The sequence below is a fragment of the Phacochoerus africanus genome, chromosome 2 (assembly GCF_016906955.1).
Source record: "Phacochoerus africanus isolate WHEZ1 chromosome 2, ROS_Pafr_v1, whole genome shotgun sequence".
In the NCBI taxonomy this organism is placed as follows: Eukaryota; Metazoa; Chordata; class Mammalia; order Artiodactyla; family Suidae; genus Phacochoerus; species Phacochoerus africanus.
Window position 1 is genome coordinate 45,304,226 of NC_062545.1, and position 16,995 is coordinate 45,321,220.

At 37.8% G+C, this 16,995-nt stretch overlaps 1 protein-coding gene across 1 annotated transcript in view; it reads right to left on the bottom strand.

The window, feature by feature from the left end:
* Positions 1-6,522: 6,522 nt before the first annotated feature.
* Positions 6,523-16,995, bottom strand: part of EYS (eyes shut homolog) — a 1,324,234-nt gene continuing 1,313,761 nt past the window's right edge. The window contains 4 exon segments of the mRNA XM_047769134.1: positions 6,523-6,642; positions 6,644-6,942; positions 6,945-7,706; positions 13,290-13,451. Of these exon segments, the coding sequence (XP_047625090.1) occupies positions 6,523-6,642; positions 6,644-6,942; positions 6,945-7,706; positions 13,290-13,451 (1,343 nt within the window).

Below are 16,995 nucleotides of genomic sequence, written 5' to 3' on the forward strand. Positions count from 1 at the left end.
CAAAGAGATAATTATCAGCTACATTTTTTTTTTACTCAAATGAATTTATCACATCTGTAGTTGTATAATGATCATTCATAGGATTTCCATCCCATAAACAAGCACATCCCCCCACCCCTCAAACAGTCTCCTTTGGAAACCATAAGTTCTTCAATGTCTGTGAGTCAGCATCTGTTCTGCAAAGAAGTTCAGTCTATCCTTTGTCAGATTCTACATGTCAGCGAAAGCATTTGATGTTGGTGTCTCATTGTATGGCTGACTTCACTTAGCATGATAATTTTTAGGATGTTGCTAAAAATTGTGGTATTTCATTCCTTTTAATGACAGTAATATTCCATTGTGTATATGTACCGCCTCTTCTGGATCCACTCCTCTATTGATGGACATTTAGGTTGTTTCCATGTCTTGGCTATTGCAAATAGTGCTACAATGAACACTGGAGTACCTGCGTCTTTGCGAATTGTGGTTTTCTCTGGATAGATGCCCAGGAATGGGATTGCTGGATCAAATGGTAGTTCTATGTTTCGTTTTCTGAGGAATCTCCATACTCTTTTCCACAGTGGTTGCACCAATCTACAATCCCACCAACAGTGTACTAGGGTTCCTTTTCCTGCACACCCTCTCCAGCACTTATTGTTTGTAGACTTTTGGATGATGGCCATTCTGGCTGGTGTCAGGTGGTACCTCAGAGTGGTTTTGATGTGCATTTCTCTAAGAATGAGTGATGTTGAACGTCTTTTCATGTGTTTCTTGGCCATCTGTATGTCTTCTTTGGAGAACTGTCTGTTTAGATCTTCTGCCCATTTTTGGATGGGGTTGTTTGTTTTTTTGGTATGGAGCTGCAGAAGGTGTTTATCAGTTTTGGAGATGAATCCCTTGTCAGTAGATTCATTTGCAAAGATTTTCGCCCATTCTGTGGCTTGTCTTTTTGTGCTGTTTAGGGTTTCCTTTGCTGTGCAGAAACTCTGAAGTTTGATTAGGTCCCCTTTGTTTATTTTTCTTTTTATTGTCAATACTCTGATAGGTGGATCTGAGAAGATGTTGCTGTCGTTTCCGTCAGAGAATGTTTGGCCTATGTTTTCCTCTAGGAGTTTGATAGTGTCTGGTCTTATATCTAGGTCTTTAATCCATTTGGAGTTTATTTTTGTGTATGGTGTTAGGGAGGGTTCTCATTTCATTCTTTCCATGTGGCTGTCCAGTTTTCTCAGCACCACTCATTGAACAAGCTGTCCTTTCTCCATTGTGTATTCTTGCCTCCTTTGTCATAGATGAGTTGGCTGTAGGTGCGTGGGTTTAATTCTGGGCTTTCTATCCTGTTTCACTGATCTATATTCCTGTCTCTGTGCCAGTACCATACAGTTTTGATGACTGTAGCTTTGTCGTATAGTCTGAAGTCCGGGAGCCTGATTCCTCCAGCTCCATTTTTCTTTTCCAGGATGGCTTTGGCTCTTCTGGGTCTTTTGTGCTTCCAAACAAACTTTAAAATATTTTGTTCGAGTTCTGTGAAAAATGTCCTTGGTAATCTGATAGGGATTGCATTGACTCTGTAGATTGCCTTAGGTAGTATAGTCATTTTGATAATATTAACTCTTCCAGTCCATGAGCATGGTATATCTTTCCATCTATTTGTGTCATCTCTGATTTCTTTCATCAGTGGCTTGTAGTTTTCAGAGTACAGGTCTTTTGTCTCTTTAGGTAGGTTTACTCCTAGGTATTTTATTCTTTTGGATGAGATGGTAAATGGAAATTGCTTCCCTAATTTCTTTTTCTGCTCTTTCATGGTTAGTGTATAGAAATGCTGTCGATTTCTGTGTATTAATTTGTATCCTGCGACTTTGCCAAATTCGTGGGTGAGCTCTAACAGTTTTCTGGTAGAGTCTTTAGGATTCTCTAGGTATAGTATCATGTCATCTGCAAATAGCGATAGTTTCACTTCTTCCTTTCCAATCTGGATTGCTTTTGTTCTTTTACTTCTCTGATTGCTGTGTCTAGGACTTCCAGAACTATGTTGAAGAGTAGTGGCAAGAACAGACATCCTTGTCTTGTTCCTGATCTCAGCGGGAATTCTTCCAGCTTTTCGCTGTTGAGAATGATGTTCACTGTGGGTTTGTCATATATGGCCTTTATCATGCTGAGGTAGGTTCCCGTTATGCCCATTTTCTGGAGGGTTTTTATCAGAAATGGGTGTTGGATCTTGTCAAAAGCTTTTTCTGTGTCTATTGAGAGGATCACAGGGTTTTTATTCTTCAGTTTTTTAATGTGGTGTGTCACACTGATGAATTTGTGGATATTGAAGAACTTGCTTGTGATGTACAATCCTTTTAATGGATTGTTGGATGCGGTTTGCTAGTATTTTGTTGAGGATTTTTGCATCGATGTTCGTCAGTGAAATTGGGCCTGCAGTTGTCTTTTTTTGTGGTATCTTTGTCTGGTTTTGGTACCAGGGTGATGGTGGCCTCATAGAATGAGTTTGGGAGTATCCCTTCCTCTGCAATTTTTTGAAATAGTTTCCGAAGGAGAGGTGTTAGCTCTTCTCTAAATATTTGATAGAATTCACCTGTGAAGCCATCTGGTCTTGGACTTTTGTTTGTTGGAAGTTTTTAATCCCAGTTTCAATTTCAGTTCTTGTGATGGGTCCATTCATCTTTTCTCTTCCATCTTGGTTTAGTCTTGGAAGATTGTACTTTTCTAAGAATTTTTCCATTTCTTCTAGGTTTTCCATTTTATTGGCATAGAGTTGTATATAGTAGTCTCTTATGACCCTTTGTATTTCTGTGGTGTCCGTTGTTACGTCTCCTTTTTCATTTCTACTTTTATTGATTTGAGTCCTCTTTTTTGCTTGATAAGTCTGGCTAAGGGTTTATCAGTGATGTTGATCTTTTTGAAGAACCAGCTTTTCGTTTCATTGATCTTTTCTATGGTTTTCTTTGTTTCTAGTTCATTGATTTCGTCTCTGATCTTTATGATTTGTTCCTTCTGCTAACTTTAGGTCTTGTTTGTTCTTCTCTCTTGAGCTGCTTTAGATGTAATGTTAGCTTGTTTATTTGTGCTTTTTCTTGTTTCCTGAGGTGGGCTTCTATTGCTATAAACTTTGCTGTTAGAAAGGCTTTTGCTGCATCCATAGGTTTTGGAGTGTCATATCTTCGTTGTCATTTGCTTGTAGGTATTTTTTAATTTCCTCTTTGATTTCTTCAGTGATCCATTGGTTGTTTAGTAGCATGTTGTTTAGTCTCCGTGTGTTCGTGTTTTTTTGCAGATTTTTTCTTGTTGATTTCCGGTCGTATAGCATTGTGGTTGGAAAAGATGCTTGATATGATTTCAATTTTCTTAAAGTTACCGAGGTATGATTTGTAGCCCAGGATGTGACAATCTTAGAGGACGTTCCATGTGCACTTGAGAAGAATGTGTATTCTCTTGCTTTTGGAAGGAATGTCCTATAAATATTAAGTCCATCTGGTTTAATGCTTCATTCAGGGCCTGTGTTTCCTTATTGATTTTCTGTCTGGTTGATCTGTCCATGGCTGTAAGTGGGGTGTTAAAGTCCCCCACTATGATTGTATTATTGTCGATTTCTCCTTTTAAGGTTGTTAGCAGTTGCCTTATATATTGTGGTGAACCTGTGTTGGGTGCATAGATATTTAAAATTGTTAAATTTTATTCTCGGATTGATCCTTTGATCATTATGTAATGACCTTCTTTGTCCCTTAAAATATTCTTCATTTTAAAGTCTATTTTGTCTGATATGAATATTGCTACTCCAGCTTTCTTTTAATCCCTGTTTGCATGGAATATTTTCTTCCATCCTCTCACTTTCAATTTGTCTGTGTCCCTAGAAGTGAAGTGGGTCTCTTGAAGACAGCATATATATGAGTTTTGTTTTTGTATCCATTCAGCCAGTCTTTGTCTTTTGGTTGGGGCGTTTAGTCCATTAACATTTAAGGTAATTATTGATATGTATGTTTCTTATTGCCATTTTATTAATTATTTTTTGTCTTTTTGCCATTTCTAGGGCCACTCCTATGGCATATGGAGGTTCCCAGGCTAGGGGTCTAATTGGAGGCATCACCAATGGCATATACCACAGGCACAGCAATGTGGGATCTGAGCTGAGTCTGCAACCTACAACCACAGCTCAGGGCAAACTTAACCCACTGAGCCGGATCCTTAACCCACTGAGCAAGGGCAGGGATCGAACCCACAACCTTATGGTTCCCAGTCGGATTCGTTAACCACTGAGCCACGACATGAACTCCTATTAATGGCTTTGGATTTGTTTTTGTTGCTCTTTTTTCTTTCCTTTTTCTTTTGTTCTCTTCTCTTCTGGTTGAGGGCTATCTTTAGTGTTGTATTTGAGTTGATTTTTCTTTTTTGTGTATCAATTTAGATTTTGGTTACAGTTATTTTGAAGTTTTGATATTTAACTTGTTGTTCTCTTAATTGCAAGTTCATCTCCAGTGTCCTGCATTTGTACCCACCTCTTCTCAGGATTTCTGATTTTGGTGGTATAATTGTGCATGGATGATTTCGTATCTTTACTGTATATATACCTTTCTTGGTGAGCCTTGTCATTTGTGGCATTTTTGTTTCCTGTTGCTGTCTTGTCTTTTCTGCCTAGAGAAGTTCCTTTAGTATTTGTTGTAAGGCTGGTTTAGTGTTGCTGAATTCTTAGCTTTTGCTTATCTGTGATGGTTTTGATTTCTCCTTCAAATCTGAATGAGAGCCTTGCTGGGTAAAGTAATCTTGGTTGGAGGTTTTTTCCTTTCATCACGTTAAGTATATCATGCCACTCCCTTCTGGCCTGCAGAGTTTCTGCTGAAAAATCTGTGGATAACCTTGTTGGGGTTCCCTTGTATGTTATTATTTCTCTTCCCTAGCTGCTTTAAAGATTTCGTCTTTAATTTTGGTCAGTTTGATTAATATGTGTCTTGGTGTATTCCTCCTTGGGTTTATTTTATATGGTAGTCGTTGTGCTTCTTGGATTTGTGTGAGTGGTTCCTTTGCCATGTTAGGGAAGTTTTGGCTATTATCTCTTGGAATATTTTTTCTGTCCCCTTCTTTCTCTCTTCTCCTAATGGCACCCCTATAATACGGATGTTGGTGCCTTTAACGTTGTCCCAGAGTTCCCTGAGACTCTCTTCAATTGTTTTGAATCTTTTTTCTCTTTTCTGTTCTGCATCCATAATTTCTACTAATCTGTCCTCCACCTCCCTTGTTCGTTCTTCTGCCTCCAGTATTCTGCTGTTAGCTGCTTCTGGTGAATTTTTTATTTTAGTTATTGTATTTTGCATCTCTTCTTATTTAAGTTTTATATCTTGTATGTCTTTGCTCAGTGTTTCCTGTAAGTTATTCATCTTTGCCTCCAGTTTATTTCCAATGTCTTGCATTATCTTTAGCATCAACAGTCTTAAAGTCTTTTTCCTGGAGGCTGAAAATCTCATCGCTTAGCTGATTTTCTGGGTTTTTTTTTCTTTCTCCCTCATCTGAGTTATAGTTCTTTGTCTTTTCATTTTTATAGGTTTTTGGTGTGGTGACCTTTTTACAGATAATAGAGTTGTAGCCTCTCTTACTTTTGGTGGCTGCCCCCCTTGTGGCTGAAGTCAGTGTGGGGGCTTGCTGTAGGCTTCCTGATGGGAGGCGCTGATGCCGGCCCACTGGTAGGTGGAGCTGATTCTAATCCCTCTGGTGGGTGGGGCTTAGTCTCTGGATGGGATTAGAGGCAGTTTGTGTGCCTGAGGGGTCTTTAGGAAGCCTGTTTACTGAGGGGCAGGGCTGTGATCCCACCTGGATTGTTGTTTGCCTTGGGGCTTCTCAGTGCTGACTGATGGGTGGGGGCCAGATTTTCCCAAAATGGCCACCTCCAGAGAAAGGCATGCTGCTGAATATTGCCAAGAGCTTTGCTTCCAGTGTCCTTCCCTCACAACAAGCCACATTCACCCCTGTTTTCCCAGGATGTCCTCCAAGAACTGTGGTCAGGTTTGACCCAGATTTATGGAGACTTTGCTTTGCCCTGGGACTCAGTGCACGTCAGTCTGTGTGCGCCTTTTAAGAATGGGGTCTCCGTTTCCCCCAGTCCCGTGGAGCTCTTGCGCACAAGCCCCACTGGCCTTCCATGCCAGATGCTCCAGGGGCTCTTTCTCCCAGGGTCAGATCCCCACACATGAGAGTTTGATGTGGGGCTCAGAACTCTCACTCCTATAGGTGAGTCTCTGTGAACCAGTTAGTTTCCAGTCTGTGGAGCTTCCCACCCAGGAGGTATGGGGTTGTTTATATCAAGTAATCGCCCCTCCTACTTCTTGATGTGGCCTCCTCTGTCTTCTGGAGTAGGATATCTTTTAAGGTTTCCGGTTCATTTGGGTGAAGATTGCTCAGCCTTTAGTTGTGAATTTTGTTGTTTTTTAGGAGAGAAGTTGAGCTCCAGTCCTTTCTATTCCTGCCATCTTAATTCTGTCTCTCAACTACATTTATATAAATATTTTATATATAAAATTGCTAGTTTTATTTTATATAAAAAAATTGTTTAACCTAATCTGGTTCATCACCATTATAAACATTGTATCCTTCTGATTTAATTAACTCAATTTTTGAATCCTGAAAAAACACATCTTTAATTTTGCCAACAAACCTCTTTAAAATCTCTTGAGTAAACAGTGTTTACCTTTCGACCATATTCAAATCCCCCGAGGTAACAAATACCATCATAGTTTAATGCAACAAATTTTTTGTGGGGGTCAATATCCTCAGAAAGAATTAGACTGTCATTTAGGTAGGCCTTAATAAGAGTCTGATTTTGAATTACAATTAAATGGTGCCATTGATTACAACAGAATGTACCAGGGCTATATATCATAGGAACATACATGCTTTCTCCTAAGTTCACTGCTATTTTCAAGGTCTGATTATAGAGACCAATTGCCAGAAAATCATTTTCTTCATTTGAGCTTTTCCTATCCATGTAATTAAGCCTTCAGTTTCAGTAGAACTGAAATGTAAGGATACATTAGTGAACCGAAGATTTCTCATTCTGTATCCTGGATCAATGTATTTAATATAAGAGTTACCCCTAAATTTTGCAGTTGAAAATGAAGTTCTGTTTTTACAATACCTTCCCACCCAACCCAAAGCACACAGACAGTTGTAAGAAAATGCTTGGTTGGGTATACATAGGGATTGGTGGAGACAAAGATTATTCAAACAGTACACAGACTGGTCACACGTATCTCCAGCCCATTGTGGCAAACATCTGCAAGAAAAAGTTCTGCCATTTGCTATACATTTGCCCCTGTTTTTGCACACACTGTACCCACAAGCTGTCCCATCACAGTCACCTACGTTTGAACCACCTTTTGCTCCTAATTCAGTTAACTGTAATTCCTGATTATTTATAATAACTTCTCGGATACAACCTTGAAAACCTACAGGTTCATTTGCTGTTGACATAGGATTTACCAGACTTAAGGATGACACTCCTCCAATGTAAAAGTCAGTACTTGTGTCCAGGGAACTCAATTTAGAGTTTGCTTTTTCTGTTACATTTCTTCCATCCAGCTCCAGGTAACCTTCTGCACCATCTCTTCCTGCTTTAATCACATGCCAAGTACTTCCATTAGTAGTTACTTTTTGGGGAGTTTCTAGAATGATAGTCCTTTCACCAAGGTTGTAGCGAAGTTGAACAGAACCATTTACTAAAGAGATACATAAAAAATCACCTATGGGGGGTGGAAAACAGTTTGATTAGTAGCAGTAAATGATACCTGATTAAAACTCTTGCCCTTTGGGGAGGGGGGTGGATATTACAAGTCTTCATCACAGTTACATTAGAGAATTTTGTTTCCATTTACAGATCAAAACATATCTGTATATATGCATACACAAACCCTGTATTTTTTGTTCTGGAATTGGCCACATATGTTTTCCCTAGTAGTAGTAAATATTTCACACTAGAGGAATAGATTGTGATATCAAGTTAAAGTGAGGCTTTTCCTTAATGATTTAAGTTTAGGGTATAAAAATTAAGTTGATGTTCTACTCCAAGCCACTGATGTCTTTTTTGAAAGAAATTGGTGAGTGGCAGAGGGAATTAAGTAAGTAAGAGCAGTTGGTGGTGGTGCTGTGAAATCTCACTTAGATTTTCAGCCATGCACTTGGCATCAAGTTTTATCTACAGAAATTCTGTACAGTAGAAAATTGACAGAACACTGTAAACCAGCTGTAATGGAAACAATAAAAATCATTTTTAAAAAAAGTACAGAAATTTAGTTGAGCACTCTGCTTGGTTATTTTAAAGCCATCTCAAGCTCCAAAGTTTATCAGTTTGTGAACTTACTTCCATACACCTGGCCTCCTGCAGTCGTTCAAAACTTTCTGGTAAGTCACTCCATCTATTCAATTGCTCAAATAAAATATTTAGGTCTCTAGTCAAACAGATTTACTAGCATTTTGGTTCATTAAACATCTTTGTTCTGCTCACTTTTCTCTTGTCACCTTAGTTAAATTTATCATCCTCTCTAGCTTGAGCTTGCTTTTCTTTCTTTCTTTCTTTTTTTTTCCCCTGGGCCAGGGATGGAACCCAAACCACAGCAGTGACAATGCAGAATCCTTAGCCATGGAACTCCTTAGGCTGCCAGGGAACTCTAGCTTGAGCTTACTGCTGAGAGCCTCCCTGCTCTTTTCAGTTCATTTCCTGTTCTGCACTGGAGCTCAAGTGATCTTTTCAAACCAAAGTCTGATCATTATGCTATCCTTTAGTGCCATTCACTGATGGGATAAGAACCTACAAAGCTATGTAAAGACTGTCAGTTCCCAATCCCCTCTCTCCAGCTGCCTTATCTGGAGTGTATTCTCCCCTTCTCCAGCAACTCTGACCTTGTTAGAATTTATCATTTTCTTACAAAACCCTTGTTCATGTTTTCTTGGAATATTCTCCTGTCCCACTCCACCTTGTCTAGGTAACTCCTACCTATCTTTCAGATCTCAGATCAAATGCCACTTCCTCAGAGAAGTCTTCCTTGATTCTCTCAGTGCTTTAATAGCAATAGGTTTCTCCTTCACAAAATTTATCTCACTTTATAATTAAATAGTCATGTATGAACAAATCTGAACAAATGGGATCCAAGGCATGTATGAAGTTGCAATGAGGCATTCAGAGGAAAAGCAAATGCAACTCCACATGCCTAGGAAAAGAATGTAGCCCTTTAAGGTGAAATTACTTCAAAAAGGGTAGCAAAGTTTTTTACATAACAAACCATGCAGAAATCTTCCTCACGAAGGTATTTTCCCTTTCACCTACATTTCACAACCAATGAAATGTTTTCCTTTTCTTGTTGTGAGATTTGGCAGATGCTATTCTTCTCTCCTCCTCCCACAGTTCACACTGCCTCTTCCTCCTGCACCTCCAGTCCTTTCCTTCTACTCCCCTTCACGGTCCACACCAGACTGTTCTTGGATGGTTTGGGAACCCCAGCAGTTCTAAGGTTGCAGAGCTCTCATTTCCATCCAAAGTGTATGAGCCCATGCATTGTATGGTTCTCTTGCTTTTAATCATTTTCCTTACAAAGAATTTTTTTTTTTTTTGGTCTTTTCAGGGCCGCACCTGTGGCATGTGGAGGTTCCCAGGCTAGGGGTCTAATCAGAGCTATAGCTGCTGACCTGTGCCAGAGTCACAGCAACACCAGATCCGAGCAGCATCGGCAACCTACACTGCAGCTCAGGACAACGCTGGATCTTTAACCCACTGAGCAAGGCCAGGGATCAAACCTGCAACCTCATGGTTCCTAGTTGGATTCATTTCCACTGCGCCACGACGGGAACTCCTTCCTTACAAAGAAATTATATTGAATATAATCTTCTCTATCATCATGTCCTTGATTATTTGATTCATAGCTGCCTCCTCTACTAACTTACAAGCTTCATGAGAATAGGCTTTGTGCTGATTTGGCCAACAGTTTATCTCCAGTACCTAGCACACTGTCTGGCACAGGAGAGGCTCAACACATAATTGCTGAATTAAGAAATGCTTTTGTATACTTTTGGGGCGAGATAACTCAGTATTTCTCGACAAGTTCTAGGCTAAAAGCAAAAACTAAAACATCTTTTTCCTGTAATGATAAGTAAATTTTAAAAAGTTCCCCAACAAAAGGAAGAAATTCAGTTTATTCATATGTTTTCTAACATGGACACCACTTTAAGCCTAAATAAGTAGAGAAGCTGTATTATAATACAAGCTTTTAATTTATATATGAAAAAATTAAATACAGATTGAAAATTAAAATTTTATACCACAAGAACCTAGAACAATGAAGCATAATTGATATCAATTTTTTAAAAAAATGTATAGCACTCAATATACCTTAACCTGCAAGTGGACACAAACCTCTTTCACAGGACCATGGAAGAAGTTTCACTGGCAACTTGTGTTGTAGGGTGTCCTATAGTAAATAATCTTATGGTAAAGAGCTACACTGGAATAAAAATATCAAAAATGATTAGGAAAGCTGAAGCTGTGAACTGTATTATCACTGGTCAAGTTGCCAATCAGGAGAAAGAGCAAGAGGAATAGCTTCTGCCAAGAAAGTCTTAGTTTAATGCAGCTTTGCTTGTGTGCTCCTGTCTTATTTATCTTTTACTGTTTATATATGCTTTAACTTTACATTGTGGATGACAATGCTTTTCAACACACATTTATCTGTGAGGACTAAAACTGTAAGATGAATTCAGGCTATCTGTGATTCATTTGTGCTTAACATAATACTGATATGATTCCAAAAACTTATTTAAGGTACTAAATATTTAGCAGAAACAGATAAACAAGTGCCAAAGTTTATCTCTTTCAAATTTCCAAAATCAGATATCTAAAATCAAGTAGGGTAATTTTCATTATCATTTTGTTTTAAATTTTGCAAGAGGTTTTACATGAGATTATTCAAGTTATTGACCTCTAAAGAGAAATAGAAAACCTGTTAATTTAGAATTTGGTTTTCTACATGTAAAAACCTAATTTGCTGCTGACATCTAGATTCATGGGTTTTGACATTGTGTATTAAGTGGGCATTTTTAACTAATAGCTCCTTTTAGCAGAGGATCAGCTAGAAGGCTTGGTTAATGTTTAACGTACGATATAGCTCCTAGAGAAGGCCAAAGTACAGGGCAGTCATCTATATCTTGTACAACCTTAAATGAGTAAAACATATTTCACCTGATTATTAATAAATAAGTTTATGCCTTTCATCTGATAACTACCTTCATGTTAATCTGAGAATGTAAAACATAGATTTAATATTTTGAGGTTTTCGTGTCAAATGCAGCACCAATCACATGAAACTAATCCATTTTCATCTTTGTAAATAGTGTCTAATGGCAAAAAAAAAAAAGGAAGGTCTTGACTGTCATGAAATACAAAGCCACTTAATAACACATGTAAGAAAATGTGCTGCTCTCCTATGTGTGTTAATGTATGTGGACTTTTATATATACATAAACATAACTATGTATCTCATGTACTAACTATAAAACAATAGTACAACATTCTTGGCAAGTCACAGGCCTGGATATCTCTTGATTTTCTCTCCTGATACAGAGGTTAACCTTGAGTTTTTTATGAGCAAGGTAACTTAAACTGATTGTCTTTTAATGTCTTTTGATTTATAAATAGAAAATTTCTATTTGTGCATGATTGTCCCATTTGGCATTTTCACAGGGAGATTTAAATTAATCATGAATTTATTTTTTTTATTTATTTATTTTTATTTTTATTTATTTATTTTTTATTTATTTTTTATTTATTTATTTTGTCTTTTTGCCATTTCTTGGGCCACTTCCGTGGCATATGGAGATTCCCAGGCTAGGGGTCGAATTGGAGCTGCAGCTGCAGGCCTACACCACAGCCACAGCAACATGGGATCCGAGCCGTGTCTGCAACCTACACCACAGTTCATGGCAATGCCGGATACTTAACCCATGGAGCAAGGCCAGGGATCGAACCCTCAACCTCATGGTTCCTAGTCAGATTCGTTAATCACTGCGCCACAACAGGAACTCCAAAATTAATCATGAATTTAAAACAATATCACATCTTCAGAAAAACAAAGCTCTATAAAGAGATTTATCTTTTTTCTTTGAAATTATCACCTTTTCTCCTTGAAATTATTTTGAGAGTATTTAAACAGTGGATTGAGATGGAATCACTTTTGTATAATTCTGAGAGTTTCATTATTTACCAGCATATTAAGACACCTCTAAAAGAACTACTTAGGCTAGATTGTGAAAATCAGAGCATCAGTTTTGTTCACTGATTCAATTATTTATCATTACCAAAATTTCATTTTCTGAGAAACAAGATGAAAAAAATCCAAATGTAAACTTTTAAAAATATATTGCAGGAGTTCCTGTTGTGGGTCAGTGGTTAATGAACCCCACTAGTATCCATGAGGACACAGGTTAGATCCATGGCCTTGCCATGGATTTGGCATTGCCATCAGTTGTGGTGTAGGTTGCAGACTCAGCTCGGATCCCTAGCTGCTGTGGCTGTGGCGTAGGCCAGCAGCTCCATCTCTGATTTGACCCCTAGCCTGGGAACCTCTATATGCTGCAGGTACGGCCTTAAAAATACAAAATAAAAATAAAAATACATTGCAGTAGAAATGTAACTATATATGCAAAAGTAACTATATATGCAAAAAATATCTTTGTCAAAGTTCTGGAGAAAGATAAAATGAAGATGGAAATCAAGAGTAAGCTATAAAAACTCAAATTTCCAAACTGGAGAATACTAAAATATTTGTATTCCATATTATTTTGTGATTATTGTGCAACTTTTATAATAAAAAAACATTTTTATAAACATATTTTGGAATACAGGTCTTAGGTTTACCATCTAGATGACTGAATAACTTAAAGGAAATTTTTTTGAATTACAAATGTAGAGAGATTTACTGGGAATATATCAGTCACGCCTTCCTTTCCTTTATCTTTTATATGCATATTTTGTCCATTTTGAGTATTATGCATAGCTTCAACCTTTTTGATGGAATTGTTATAAAGCTGAGCATATACTATATTTGGATTTTGCTAACTTTAATCCTAACAAAGCTCTTGCTATTTCACTAACATTCATATTTAGGAGTCAATTCATAAACATACATTTGCAGAGACAACAGAACATAAAAGATCAAGTGTTTACACATTATATAGGCAGGGTGACTTAAATAAAAAAATACTCCATGACACATCATTTCATAGACTATTAGGAATTCATTAGGATTTCTTCCCCCTTTGCAAAGATTTCGCCAGCTTACCTGATAGTGCTTTTAAGTGTTGTGCAACATAGAACAGGATGCCATCTGCAGTAAGAGGCTGGAACTGCAACTGAATGTGTGTCTTTTTCCGAATCCGAAAGGAAGCAAAAGACATCCAGGATAGTTCATGGCTTTTGAAAGACGGATCACTTATAGACAAAGCTAACAAAACAAAACAAAACTCAATATTGTTCATAAATACAATAAACCTACATAGTTTTGTCATTTAAGAACCTACCTTTTTCTTCCAAGAGTTGTTCCCAGATGAACACATTGAACCTTGGTTAACTCTGTTCTAATCCCACTAACTAGGCTTTTTGTAATGTAGCCAATTGAAAACCCTCTCTGCTCCCTTTGGCTGGTACTGTGTGACACAAATCCTCTGCTCTAGCTTGTATTATAGAGAGAGACAGGAGATGCTTAGATTCTGAGAATATCTTACACTAAAAATGCTTTTTAAAAGATTAAGAGGAATTGGAGCTGTAGCTGCTGGCCTATATACCACAGCTCAAAGCAACACCAGATCCTTAACCCACTGATTGAGGCCCGGGATCAAACCCACATCTTCATGCATGCTAATCAGATTTGTTACAACTTAGCCACAATGGGAATTCTGATAAACTTCATTTTGATATGAATTAGAATAGAATCATTTCTATAGATATATAGAATTTATATAAATTCCCCAGATATGACCTGTTGCTTCTATGTATAAGTGACCAGGTGGGAATTTTGAAGGAAGAAAGAAAGTTTGTAACATTTGGCGACTTTTACCTCTACAGAATTTATATTCCTTCCTTCTTTCTCATTTTATAATGTGACAGGACTTCTTAGAGTGTGTGCTGGTTCATCACTCCACACTAGTTCTAGTAGAACTAGTTCTTTTGCCTTTTCTCCTTCTGGGTCAGTGTACTAACTATTGTCTTTCATTTTTAAACTAAGTATCTAGTAATACTTCGTCTAAAAAATGTGCTTATCCCAGAGGAGATGGCATTCACTGATTTTTAAGCAACTATATCATTCATCTTGACTTGTTGCAATTCAGAATGACAGAGGTTAGAATCACTTGGTGTGCTTGCTAAGAAAGCAAAGTCCTGTACCTCACTCCTGGATCATTTGACTTAAAGCTTGAAGGGGACTAGGAAGTAGGTTTTAATAAACACCCATGTGTTTCTGACATAGGTGTCACTTGACCCATATTTTTCATAAACACTGAATTAAAGTTTAAGAATACAGGGATGGTGGAGTTCCCTGGTAGCATAGCAGGTTAAGGATACAGCATTGTCACTGTTGTGGCTCTGGTTACTGCTATGGTTTGGGTTTAATCTCTGGCCTGGGAATGTATACATACTGCTGGTGCAGCCAAAAAAAAAAAAAAAAAAAATCCAGGGATAGCTTAAGAAGTGTGTGTCCTCTTGAAATTGTTTTTGTAAGTATTACTAGTACATATTTATTATAAGACATTCAAACAATATAGGAAAGTGTAAAGTAAATAGATGACATTTCATTGTTCTTTTCTCTTAATTCTTAGGAACCATTGTTACCAGTTTATTGAATATTATATAGCCAAGCCTTGTTTTTCAGTCCATATACAATTAATGTGTGTACATAACTAGCATCTGTTTATTTCACATAAATGAAACTATATTATATACAAACTATACATAATATACTTTTTGTTTGTTTTTGCCATTTTTTCCTTGGGCCACTACGGCAGCATGTGGAGGTTCCCAGGCTAGGGGTCCAACCGGAGCTGTAGCCACCGGCCTACGCCAGAGCCACAGAAATGTGGGATCTGAGCCGAGTCTGCGATCTACACCACAGCTCACGGCAACGCCAGATCCTTAACCCACTGAGCAAGGCCAGGAATCGAACCTGCAACCTCATGGTTCCCAGTCAGATTCGTCAACCACTGCGCCACGACGGGAACTCCCATAATATACTTTTCTATGCAATAATCTATCTTCATGAATCTTGGATGTTAGCATGTTTTGCCTGCTACTTCTTTTAAATACTTGCACAGTGTTATTTAAAATAGACTTGGTTAAAAATAGTCCATGGTTTACATTAGGGTTAATTCTTGGTATACATTCTGTGGATCTTGACAAATGTATAAAGTATGAGAGTATCACACAGAATAGTTTTACTGTCCTAAAACCCCTCTGTTCTTCATCTTTTTACGCCTCCCCAACTCCTCCCCCTACTGACCCCGATATTTTTATTATCCTGCTAGTTTTGCTTTTTCCATCATGCCATAGAGTTGGAATCACACAGGATGTAGCCTTTTCAGATTGGCTTTTTTTCAGTTAGTAATAGGTATTTAAGATTCCTCCATGTCTTCATTGCTTGATAGCTCATTTCTTTTTAGCAATGAATAATATACCATTGTTTGGATGAACCATGGCTTATTTATCTATTCACAGACTGAAGGACAACCTGATTGCTTCCAAGTTTTGACAGTTATGAATAAAGCTGCTGTAAATATCCATGCACAGGTTTTTTTGTGTGGATGTAAGTTTTCAACTCTTTTGGTTAAATAGCAAGGAGTGCTATTGCTGAATTGCTGGTAAGAGTAAGTTTAGTTTTGTAAAAATTGCTCACTGTCTTCCAAAGTAACTGTACCATTTTGCATTTCTGCCAGCAGTGGATGAGCATTCCTGTTGCTCTATACCTCTGCTAGCATTTGGTGTGGTCAATGTTTTCACTTTTAGCTGTTTTAATGGGTGTGGTATCTCATTATTTTAATTTGAAGTTCTTTAATGACATATGATGTTGAAAATTTTAACTTGCTTTTTTCTCATCTATATATCTTCTTTGGTGAGATGTATGTTCAGATCCTTTGCCCGTTTTAAATTTTTTTTAATTATTATTTTTTGTTTGTTTTTCTGTCTTTTCTAGGACCGCACTTGCAACATGTGGATGTTCCCAGGCTAGGGGTCTCATCGGAGCTGTAGCCACTGGCCTGGCCTACACCAGAGCCAAAGCAATGCAAGATCTGAGCTGCATCTGCAACCTACACCACAGCTCATGGCCATGCCGGATCTTTAACCCACTGAGCAAGGTCAGGGATCAAATCCGCAACCTCATGGTTCCTAGTCAGATTCGTTAACCACTGAGCCATGACGGGAACTCCGCCCATTTTTAATTTGGGTTTTTTATTTTCTTATCAGTGAGTTGGATATTTTGGATAAGAGTCCTCTCTCAGGCATGTTTTTGCAAATATTTTCTCCCAGTCTGTGGCTTGTCTTCTCCTTATTTAAAAGTATCTTTTGCAGAACAGAAATTTTTAACTTTAATGAGGTCCAGCTTAATTCTTTCTCTCATGGATCCTGCCTATGGTGTTGTATCCAAAGTCATCACCAAACTCAAGGTCATTGGGGTTTTCCCCTCTCTTCTAGGAGTTTTATAGTTTTGCATTTTATGTTTAGGTCTATGATCCATTTTCAGTTTATTTTTGAGAAGAGGATAATGTCTGTGCCTAGATTTTTTTGTTGTTGTTGTTCATGCATGTTCAGTTTCTTCAGAGCCATTTGTTTGAAAGACTTTTTTTTTTCCATTGCATTGCTTTTGCTCTTTTGTCACAGATCAATTGACTATATATTTGTGTGGACATAATAATCTTGCAGAATAGATATAGGATCATTTCCGTAGCAGTTCCTTCACTGAAGGACCTCTTGGCCACTTCTTCTGGTTTTCCTTTCCATCT